The sequence below is a fragment of the Xyrauchen texanus genome, chromosome 15 (assembly GCF_025860055.1).
Source record: "Xyrauchen texanus isolate HMW12.3.18 chromosome 15, RBS_HiC_50CHRs, whole genome shotgun sequence".
Taxonomy (NCBI): Eukaryota; Metazoa; Chordata; class Actinopteri; order Cypriniformes; family Catostomidae; genus Xyrauchen; species Xyrauchen texanus.
The window spans coordinates 29,717,811-29,729,890 of NC_068290.1; the positions used below are offsets into that span (position 1 = coordinate 29,717,811).

Here is a 12,080-nt window from a genome sequence, read left to right on the forward strand (position 1 = left end):
TTTTAATAGATCAATATATTGATTAGTGGTAGAACTTGTCATACAGTAATGTATTTAAGCATAGTTTTTGCGTAGACATTTCATCTGTTTATGTTACTAAATATAAGCCTAAGCTAAATGCCTATTTCAATTCTATTTCCTAGTTATCAAACCTGTCTGCTCTGAAAATACAGCTCGTTAGCATGCTGTATCTCTTTAGGTAGTTAAACCTAACAACCTGCTATTACACCATAGAGGATGAAAATGTGTTACACACACATATTTCAACCACACCTGGAGCTCGTGTCAAGGTCCACACAATTAAACGGGCTAACTATCTGACGACTAACCTGTATTATCTACCTATTTCTTCCACATGAAAAAAAGACAATGAAATAAAAAAAATTCGTTAAACAGGGTTTGAGCTGTAATTTAACTCGGTCATTTGATGGAGCATGACGCAACACAGCCGAAGATAAATAAAAGGAGGGGTTTGCGTTTGATTGGGGAGTCTTTATCTGTATTATCGCCATTTGTAGTAAACATAATTCAGGAGAAAAAAAAAATAGCGTACATTAATTGTGACGTTTCTTCATCAAGACAGCTTTCATTCTTGATGACGTTTACAGTGTTATGTCTGAACTTTAGGAAAAGAAAAAGCGCAGAGTTAAACGATATTAAATCATGTGACCCCGTCTCTGTGACTCGTTTAGTATCCTTTTGTACGGAGACATGTTTAATAATAAACATTTGACGAACAGTACAAATTTAAGCCCCTGATCCTACTCGCAAATTCCAAAAATAATTAATAAAATAATCCAAAAATAATTTTAAGATTTAACAGTCAACACGGGAAGTGTCGCAAACGCTGTGCTCTACAACTTTGCATTAAGAGTTTTGGTATTTAAGCAGTTTTATTACATTTGTCAAAATCATCCCAATCAGAAATGGCTGCTGCCGCCACGTGACGAGCTAATATCGGTAGAGAAAAACAGGCAAATAATTCAGGGTAAAAAAGGATCAACAATTGGAAGGATAAATGTTTCAGGCTAGAACTTCTGTACCTCTGAGAAAGGTTGGCACATATATTTCTTTTTTTCAGGTTTCCAGATGGAACCAGAGAATCTCACACACTAAATGGGACAAACCGGAAAGGAATAGGCCTACGTGATTTAGGTCGTCTGTAGTCAAGCTACACCCCATGGTCCTCTGTTTGTAAGACCTGCCAACTAGATAACAACACAGCACTAAGGCCTCAATGCTTAATGGACTTTTTATGGGTTTGTTCTGTGATCATGTGACCTAGCATTATGGCCCCTCTTTGGTGGGTAGATCCGAAACATACTGCTGACTACATTTACCATCGATTTGGAACCGAAAGAGCAAGAGTGAGTGTGATAAGAAGATGAAGAGAAAGACTGCAAGAGAGACACTTGAGACAATGATGAGAGAGAGAAGTGGAAAGGGTAAGAATAGGAAAGAAAGAGCAAGAGAGTGAAAACAGAAGACAATCGTGCCACTTACAATGTGTATCTTCTTATTCACTAATGGAACTGTGACAGAAGCAAGATGGGTCACACAAACAGATCTAATGATAAGCAATGGGTATATATTAACAATTTTTTTAACCCAACCTTCCAAAAAAATGCCAAACTTCAACAGTGTGTACATGGGACTACAATATTTTAGTTCACTCAATGAGAAAAAGACCCCATGAGTCAGGTTGACTCAATTTAGCCATTGAAATCAAGTTGAGGCTTTATAAAGATGAAATATCAAAGACATTCCACATTTTGACCTGGACTGTGTTGCAGTTCTGAACTGGAGAAAAAAAAACTGGTAGAAAAAAAAAAAACTGGTAGACTGGAAGGTTCTTAGAGCCATTCAAATGTATGGAAAATAGAAGCGGTTATATTAGTGTTACATGAAGGATGCACTCACTAACAAGTCATGGTTCTTTGAGTTAGAGAATTTCTGCTTTAATTTCAGGGTGTTTAAATGTACACAAATATGGCATGTAGATCCAACACAAACAACAAAATGTGACTGCCAACTGCAACTTAGAATAAACAGACCCCAAATTAAAGAAATATTCCATGTTCAATAAAAGTTCAGCTCAATCGACAGCATTTGTGGCACAGTGTTGATTACCACAAAATTAGTCATCCCTCCTTTTAAAAAAAAAAGCAAAAATCTAGGTGCCAATTTTTGGAGGATTCAAAAGGCAAAAATGCGAAGCTTACAATTTAATAAAAGCACTTACATTATTTCTTCTGTGTATTATTAGAGCTGCGAAGTGGTTTTAATTGTTGTTTTTACGGTCCTTTTAGGGTTTACTGCGTTACATCGTCATGGCAACAAAGTAGTAAAATTGGATATAAATTTACACAGAAAAGGTAAATTATTTTATCACAGCAAAGTCATGTTAAAAAGCAAATTGTTCACATCTTGTGGCTTTACTTTTAATACGGTGAATATCTAAATTTAACGGATTGGCCCCATTCAATTCCATTGTGCCTCTGTGTAAACCAAATTTTTGCTTCTGTTTTTTTAAGAAAAGGAAGGATAAGACAAAATACATTTTTGTGGTAATCAACACTATGCCACAAATGCTGTCAACTGAGCTTAACTTGTATTGGACAAGTAATATTCCTCTAAGAACATAACAAATGTATTTTTTTGTGTTGCAAATTTGTTAACAAAAAGAAAGCTTTTAGGAGTGTCATGGCTGAGATGGTCAGCATTTGTGGCTATTGAGGGTGAAATGAGCCATGTTGTATCTTTAAACCTTTCCTCAAACAAGTACTATGACAAATGCTGTACGAATATAATGACAACTTTTTGTTAGGCTACAAAGGCAACAAACAGTCAGACACATAAAAAACATTCTCAAAATTCATAGTATCTAACAATAGGTTGATTACTACTTGTACATGGGTAAGCCCACATAAGTAACATGATTTCAACAGATCACAGCCTGTCAAATAAACCCTACACAAACAGGCCAATTATCATCAAATCAACACATGTATTCACATGTTCATTCATTTACTTATCAGATGATACCAGCTTCCATGCACCTACATGCCAATGTATCTTGCTATTGGGTCAATGTTTTACAATGCAGGCAGTGCTGGGCAAGGCTGTGGAAGGGGCATAGAGTGTTGCCTTCTATTGGCCCTCCTCCTCTCGGAGGAACTGGAAGACCGAGGAGAAGTCTTTGCTGGCATAGCCACGTGCACACATCATCCGGTAAATCTGATGGGCCAGAGAGCCCAACGGCACTGGTGTCTTTGTGTTGGTTGCTGTATTCTGTGCAAGTCCCAGATCCTGACAATAAATGACAATTACAGATAATGAGGATTGTTTAATCGATCACATGCTATAAACTGGTAATATTCTACAAACCCACCCCTTCCCCCCAAAAAAGAACTGTATGAAACCAAGGAAGAAACAACTGTACAGATGGCAAAGCAAACCTTGGCCATTAATGTGGCTCCGAAGCCACCCTGGTAGTTGTTTGCTGAGGGCACTCCCTCCATCACTCCTGGCACAGGGTTATATGTATCACTTGACCAGCAGCGGCCAGAACTCATGTTCAAGATCTTGGCCAGAAGTTTCGGGTCAAGCCCTAATCTGTCAGCGCACAGAGAAACAGAGTACGCAAAACAAAAAATAGAAAATAACATGACCTGTAAAAGAAGTAAAAGCTTCAAAAAGTTGTATGACTGAAACCAAGTGATTAAGTCTTTCAAAAGGTGCAAAGACTACAGAGTTTAACCAAAACATGCACTGTTCATTTTGATCCTGGCAACAGGATCTATTTAAATCAGACATTAAATAATTTAACACACATCTTGGTCCCAAAACGTATTTAGTCAGGTGTTTTAGTTCTAGTTCTACAAAATATACTCCATTGACAGTGAGCCAGATATTGGTGCATTTGAAGCATGTACACCCAAACATTCCTTTAGAAAATAGAATAGAAGAACAGGGAGCCCTGCAACAGATGGAATGTCCCCCACAGAGCCCGGATCTCAACATTAAGTCAGTCTGGGATTAAGAGGCAGAAGTAACTGAGACAGCTTAAATTCATAGAAGAATTGTGGCAAGTTTTCAAGGATGCTGGAACAAGCCGACTGCCAACAACCTTAAAAGAACATCGGCAAGTGTATGAAGAAGAATTGGTACTGTTTTAAAGCCCTAGGGTGGTCACAATAAAAATTGATTTGATTGATTTTACAATGCAAAACATTCTTATTTAAGTGTGCATTTAAAAGTGTCCAAATAAATTTTAGAGCCAACATATATGACTTTAATATTTAATTATGGATACACTGCACCTGATTCCTAAATTCATGGTCTCTGCCGTTCCGATCATTCCAATGGCCAGCAGCATATTGTTGCAGATTTTAGCTGCCTACAAACAAAGCAGACAAATGATGTCCAGGAATAAATTAGTGTCTTTCGAAGAATGGCTTTACATTCATAAACATTCATTCTATTTGTACCTGTCCTGTGCCAATCTGGCCGCAGTATACTACATTAGCCCCCATACAGCTCAGAAGCTCTTTGGCTGCATTGAACTCCTCCTCTGGCCCACCCACCATAAAGGTGAGCTTACCTGAAGTTGCAGCACCAACACCTGAAAAAGCAAAAAATGCAGATCATTCTATTGTATCAGGAACATAATGCCCATAAAGGTAATAGACAAGTTCAAATTCCGCAGGAGACCACAATAACGTAGCAATGGAATAACAATGGAAGTTGAGTTTCATAAATGGAAATGAATGCGTGTCAGTAAATAAGTGACCAAATCAGAGAATGAGCAACCACAGGCATGAAACAGTGACTGAATGACAGGGTTACTGAAACAGTCAATAATCAGTAACCCGTTTCAAGTCTAAATTAGTAAAAACTTCCAACAGTTTGTCTGCATATCATGAACAAATCAATGAGGACAAGAGCATGTGTCTTCAAAATGTAGTACCTTCACAATACCATAATTACACTTGTAGGGGAAAGTCCTAAAAATACACAAGCACTTCACCATCTGCTGTGAACACAGACAAGCTGACGTCAGAGCAAGTTTGTTGTGGCTCACGTTTCATTAAACCTCCATTACAGGCGCTAACATAGAGCTGAGAATATGTCTGGAGGGTGTAAGTAAAGAGAATTAGCAGGTCTGTGGATTTCGTATGGCTGTTTCACAAACCAAGTGTGGGTCCAATGGTACGATAGCCAAACCCCACTGACGCATATGAATTGGGAGAGGCAACAATTTAAGGACAGCAAACTAGAAGCACATTGTTTTTTATGTGCCCAAAGACCAGAGGGAACAACTTCCTGATTAAAAAGGAGAATCACCATAAAGCGCTAACTGGCTGTTGACTGAGTTAAACATTTCTTGTTACACTACAACAGTTATCACACCTCAGCCAAGCCTTTATAAGAGACGCACAGTACATGTGAACATATTTAACACAATCTGATAATTCTAAATGGTAGAAAATGTTGCAAAATTATGTGGGCATCCAAGCATTCCATTTGGATAAGAACATTACATTTTGGGAAACTGGTGGAGGTCCAGGCCTTGCCAAGTTAATGGAAAATTAACAGTTTTGATACCATTGCCATTACCAGTAAACCATGGACCAACAATAGAGTAACCAAAAAATCTGCATAAGTTTGTTGGAATGAGACCCACAATCGCAATAACATCTATTTTGGACAATCACTTTTAAACACCCATATTGCCAAATGGACCTGAAAGATTTAAAACACTCAAAAAGACATTGGAACAATGACTCCAATGATAAATAACCTTGAGCTCTACAGCCGTGGCCAAAAGTATTGGCAGTGACATACATTTTGTTTTTTGCAAAGTCTGCTGCTTCAGTATTTGTAGATAATGTTTTCACATGTTTCTATGGTATACTGGAAAAACAATGATTAGCATTTCATACATTTGAAAGGTTTTTATTGGCAAAAACATTCAATATATGCAACGAGTCAATATTTACAGTGTTGACCCTTGTTTTTCATAACCTCTGTAATTCACTCTGGCATGCTGGATATCAGCTTCTGGGCCAAATCCTGACTGATGGCGATTCATTCTTGCCTTACTAGTGCTCAGAATTTATCACAATTTGAGGGCTTCTGCTTGTCCACCCGCCTTTTGAGGATTGACTACAGGTTCTCAATGGGATTAAGATCCAGGGAGCTGCCTAGTCATGGAACCAAATTTTAAATGTAATGATCTCCGAGCCACTTCATTATCACTCTTGCCTTGTGACATGGTGCTCCATCATGCTGGAAAATGCACAGATCCTCACCAAATTGCTCCTGGATCATTGGGAGAAGTTGCTCTTGCAGGACATTTTGATACCATTCTTTATTCATGGCAGTGTTTTTGGGAAGAATTGTGAGAGAACCTACTCCCTTGGATGACAAGAAACCCCACACATGGATGGTCTCAGGATGCTTCACTGTTGGCACGATACAGGACTCATGGTAGCATTCACCTTATCTTCTCCGGACTATCGATTTTCCAGATGTCCCAAACAGTCCGTAGGGACTTCATCAGAGAAAATAACTTTGCACCAGTCTTCTGCTGTCCAATACTTGTACTTCCTGCAGAATTTGAGTCTGTCCATGAGGTTTTTCTTGGAGAGAAGTGGCTTCTTTGCTGCCCTTCTTGACACCAGGCCATTGTTCAAAAGTCTTCGCCTCACTGTGCGTGCAGATGCACTCACACCAACCTTCTGCCAATATTGAGCAAGCTCTGCACTGGTGGTGACACGATTCCGTAGCCGACTACTCAGGAGGATACTGTCCTGGCGCTTGCTGGACACTCTGGGACGTCCTGAATCCTTTACTGCAGTTGAACCTCTCTCCTTGAAGTTCTTGATGATCTGGTAAATGGTTCTTTCAGATGCAATATTCTTTGACACAATTTTCTTGCATGCAAGGCCATTTTGATGCAAAGCGATGATGGCTGCACGTCTTTCTTTAGAGGTAACCATTGCTAACAAGAACAATGATTGGAAGCACTTCTTCCCTCCTTTTATAGCAATAAGTCTGCTCTTATAATCCAATCAGAATGATAGAGTGATTTCACCTGACTAGTACTTGTTCACACTTTCCCAGGTGCTGCTGATATGAATAGTGAAATGATGTTAGCTGGTCATTTTGAGCCATGGCCAAAAGTTCATTTTTGGACAATAAAGCTTTTTGTAATTATTTAAAATGCATCTGATCACTCTGCACAATAATCTAGAAAAAATGTGAATCAACACCACAACAACTGAAGCAGAAAACTTTGCGAAACACAAAATTTGTCACTGCCAATACTTTTGGCCACAGCTGTACACTGCCAAACAAAGTTCTGTGTCGAGAGCTGGATAGCTTTAATCCAATGCAGTGGGAAGGGAAGAAAATGCATAAATCTCTGTTAATCTACTAAACTAGGTCATAAAACAGCCAAGGAGCTCAAAGAAAATAGGTCTTATTAGGTTAAAAGGGGGGCAGCAAACAGAGAGAGTTGGTTAAGGGTATACGTTTTTGCATATGTGAATGAGTGACGGTATATATTCAAACTGCAGGCTAAACTGTGTTTGGTGAATTTAAATTGTCACTTTACAATAAGGTTCCATTTATTAAAATTAGTTAATAATATTAGTTAACACAAACTAACAATGAACAATACTTTTACAGCATTTATTATAGTTTGTTAATGTTAATTTCAAAACTGATTTTTTTATTTTTCGTATGCTAACATTAGTTAATGCATTATGAACAAACATGAACTATCAATAAACAATTGTGTTTTTAATAACTAACATTAACAAAGATTAATAAATGCTGTATAAAATATATTGTTCATTGCTCATTCATGATATCTAATGGATTAACTAAATGTTAACAAATGGAACCTTATTGTAAAGTGTTACAAATGAAACTATAATGCCACGAATTATAATTTCTTCAATTGCTTTCTTCTTCGGTGTACAGAGGGCTTCTTCTCTTTAAGTCTCTATCTACATGCTCGATAACGGCATAGGATGAAACCAATGTGTGCACATGAAAGGTAATAAAAGTGTGTCTATAATTTTGAATTGAGAGTGAACATAGCTCTGCACAGATTCAGAGTCACATGGGTTAACCTCCTTGTGGTCGCTATAATGTGTGGTTCTCGCTCTTGATTTGGCACGTTGCGAGTTGTGGGTGGATGCTGCAGAGAATTGCTTGAAGCCTCCACATGCGCTACGTGTCCGTGGTAACATGCTCAACAAGCCACGTGATAAGATGAGCAGACTGACTGTCTCAGTCGCTGAGGCAACTGAGATTTGTCCTCCACCACCCAGATTCTCCCAATGATCTATGCCACCATGAAGATTTAGAGCACATTGGGAATTCCAAATTGGGCAGAAATATTTTTTTAATAAAAAGATCAGCACAGAGACACCTATGTGACAAATTAAGCCAGAAAAAAGCTGAAGAGAGAGAGAAAAGCTACTTTGTCATTATAATAAATCTAGACCTCAGATAAATCTGCTTTATCCTATGTAGAGGTTTCTAAAAGATGTCAGATACATTAGAACCACTGATTTTGAGCACTCTCCATCTCCACTATAGGAGGTCATAGGATCAATTCCCAGATGCCGGCTTTTGATTTCGTATATAACTCAAAGAGTCCACACCAATGGTTGGATTAAGAAAATGGACAAGATGAGGCAGGTCATAAAACTCATTCCTATCAACAAACCTGCAAATCAGACTGAAAGAGAGGAAATAAAGAGAGAATAAATGAAAGTCTCTCAAAAAGGTATAACTGCTGTGTTTTCAGTTTTCCTTGTCAATGTAACTGGCAGAAACAGCAATTGTTGAAAATTCATGGGTTCCTATAAAATATTCAGAATCCCGAACTTCATTACTGTCATGCAAGTTTGCTTTCAGTACAGTAAGGACAAATAAAACCTACGATTGTGAAAACCACATTGCTTGAACTGGGGCCAAAGTTTAATTAATTTTTTTTGTATTTACTAGTTTTGTAATTGAGACTATGGGCATGATTTATGTAAACTTTTAAACATGTTTTCATTTTGTCTACACTTATATATGTAGTTTGTTTACAGCTAGTGCATACAAAATGGTATGATGTTTCCAACTGTACAGGCTTACAGTTCACGCTTTCAGCACACAACTTCAGTTATTTGCTTGCCCTTCACATCGAGTTGTTTATGCAGTGAGAAACCTTGTCATTACATCAAATTCCAGCTCTCACCTCCAGACACTGGGGCATCCATTAAAACAGCCCCCATTTTCTCTGCAGCAACTGCCATCTCCTTTGAAACAGATGGATCAATAGTGCTGGAATCAATGAGTAAAGCTCCTTTCTTCACCTTCCTGCAAAGATATCAATTTTTTTTTAACTATTGACTAAGTTTTAAACAGTTTTAATAATTTTTCATCATACTAAAATCAGCCATTAATGTAATTTCCTATCTGCATGTTCCTGAACGTTCTTCTCTAAATTCATAGGAATAGTTCACCCAACAATAAAAGTTCTCTCATCATTTACTCACCCTCATGCCATCCCAGATGTATGACTTTTTCCTCTACTGCAGAACTCAAATTAAGGTTTTCAGAAGAATATCTCAGCTTTGTAGGTCCATACAATGCAAGTGAATGGTGACCAAAAATTTGAAGCTCCAAAAAGCAGCATAAAATAACCCATATGACTACAGTGGTTTGATTTTAGCCTTCTGAAGTAATACATTCAATTTTGGGCGAGAACAGACCAAAATAATCCTTTCACAATAAAGCTTGACATCTGCAGTCTCCTCGACTACACTTCCTAGGACCATATAGGGCTCTGCACATTTTTTTTAAACACTAGAAGTGTGATCGAGCTTAAAATCTTGATAGTGCCTAGAGATTGCAATGGTGAGATGTACAGTGAAAAAGGAATTACATTTTGGTCTGTTCTCACCCACTGAGAATCCTTAAACCACTGAAGTCTTATGGATTCATTTTATCTGTCTTTATGTGCTTATAAGACCTTCAACGTTTTGGTCAACATTCACTTGCATTGTACAGATTCTTCTACAGATTTTCGATTGTGTTCTGCAGAAGAAAGAATGTTATACATATCTGGGATGGCATTAGGGTGAGTAAAATGAATAGTGAATTTTTCTTTTTTGGGTAAACAATTTTTTTTAAAGGGATAGTTATCCCAGAAATAACAATTCTGACATTATGTATTCACTCTCATATTTTTCCAATACAATGTCAATAGGAGATGTTAGGCAGAATGATTACCAAATTTTTACTTTTGGGTAAACTATCCCTTTAAGTGTGGATGAATGCATGCTGGCATTTGACTAGGAATTTGTCTAAACTGGGAAGTTAAACTAGTCTGGGTTGAAATGGCCAGTTTTGAAATAATCAAGACTATAAACAGTAAAAGAAAGAGGTCCTTACTTCAAAATGCCATTTGGCCCGGTATACACGTCTATAACATTGGGGCTAGAGGGGAGCATTGTGATGATGCGATCAGCCTTGTCCGCCACATCTGCAGGGTTGTCCAGGATCTAAGAACACGGAAAACAAGAAGGAAAAAAAAAAAGTAAAAAGTGTAAATGGCAAAAAGAGTATGGCAAAAATGCAAACAAATGTGTTCCACCCATTCAAATATAAGGCCTCTCTTTCAAGTGAATTTAAAAACAAGATTAATCGATGATACAGGGCATCAAGGCATGCACATTGTGATATTTATGTCAGGTCAGATGTGACCCCCGTTTAGTGTTATGACTGTTATCCTGACCTGAGCTCCAAGCTCCTGTAGCTCTTTGCAGGACTCTGGAAATACATCTGAGGCTATCACTGGATATCCATGTTTTATGAGGTTTTTTGCCATTGGGTTTCCCATGTTCCCCAGACCAATGAAGCCCACATGGGTTTTAGAGGCCATGGACCTGATGGAGACTAAAAAGAGAAATTAACGATTTGAACAGAATGTCACAGTAAAGCTGTCTCAGAATAGAAAGAAGTTAAGATCAATCGACATCATTTGTAGAATAATGTTGATTATAGAAATTTAGTTGTCAAATGTTTGAAATAGCTTTGTTCCTTTACAATTCGCAATCAGGTTAATTTTTTTTATTTTTTTTTTTATTAATTTATAGGGGAATACTTTTTAGCAATTGAAACAATTTAGTAACTAACCACAACTCAATTCAATGACAACAAGTGACAGTTAAGTGTCTATTTGTGTCTCAGGAACTGACCAATGACACACGCCTGTGACTTTAGCCTAGTGGCTTACCTAGCGCTTATTACTTTGACTTGCTGCACGGAAAATAGGCATACAAACGTAGTTACAAAGAGAAACATCACATTTTAAGATAACGTTGGAAACACATTACCCTGCACGGCGCTGACATGGTTATTATGGCACTTTTTGACTAGCCACCGCGACCCTCTTAACAGAGCGGCCATGCTTCTTTGCTATTGACCTTTGACTTACAGTGACGGCATTGGGTGATCGAAGAGTGACACATGTTTCCTCCATACATTTTATTCTATCCGGAACTCTTCATCCAACGACATTCATTGGAAGGCGGGACATCCTTTAAGCCTCTGAAAACAACTGATTAATTTGAAAGTGCACGATAAAACAGCATTTATTTAGTTTGCTTGCCATTTAATTCACCTTGACATTGTATTAATTAAAATACAAGCGTTGTTGCTTTTAACCATTCTTGTTTTAGATAGCATACTGTAAGTTGATTCAACATTTATTTTGGTATTTATTTAATTTTCTACACAGCAATTGGAGCACGCGCAACAAACTATGCTTTGTTGTTCCCAGTATAAACAGAAAGCATTTGAAAATACCGTATTAATGTTGCAAGTGACAATATACTTACTACCTTCCAAAACACGAGAAATACATTGGCCATAGCCCTCGTGAGAGTAAAATATAACCTAGATGAAGGGATGAGTGAGTGTTGTGGCGGATGTGAGGTGTGTTGTTGTTATTGTGTTGTTACGGGACACCACTCACTCACTCACTCACTCACTCACTCACGCACGCA

General features: G+C 37.9%; 1 protein-coding gene across 2 annotated transcripts; it reads right to left on the reverse strand.

Moving 5' to 3' along the window:
- Positions 1-1,891: 1,891 nt before the first annotated feature.
- On the reverse strand, positions 1,892-11,629 carry LOC127656478 (3-hydroxyisobutyrate dehydrogenase, mitochondrial-like). 2 transcript variants are annotated; one of them, XM_052144825.1, is made up of 8 exons: positions 11,510-11,629; positions 10,808-10,968; positions 10,465-10,574; positions 9,266-9,387; positions 4,491-4,624; positions 4,323-4,399; positions 3,459-3,615; positions 1,892-3,309 (listed from the first exon to the last, which is right to left on the reverse strand). In XM_052144825.1, exons 1-8 carry the CDS (start codon positions 11,556-11,558, stop codon positions 3,151-3,153), a joined length of 969 nt encoding a protein of 322 aa, XP_052000785.1. In that variant the 5' UTR covers positions 11,559-11,629; the 3' UTR covers positions 1,892-3,150. The 2 variants fall into 2 exon arrangements, with proteins under 2 accessions (XP_052000785.1, XP_052000784.1); XM_052144824.1 differs by having other exon boundaries at positions 1,900-3,309; positions 11,409-11,511.
- Positions 11,630-12,080: the final 451 nt, after the last annotated feature.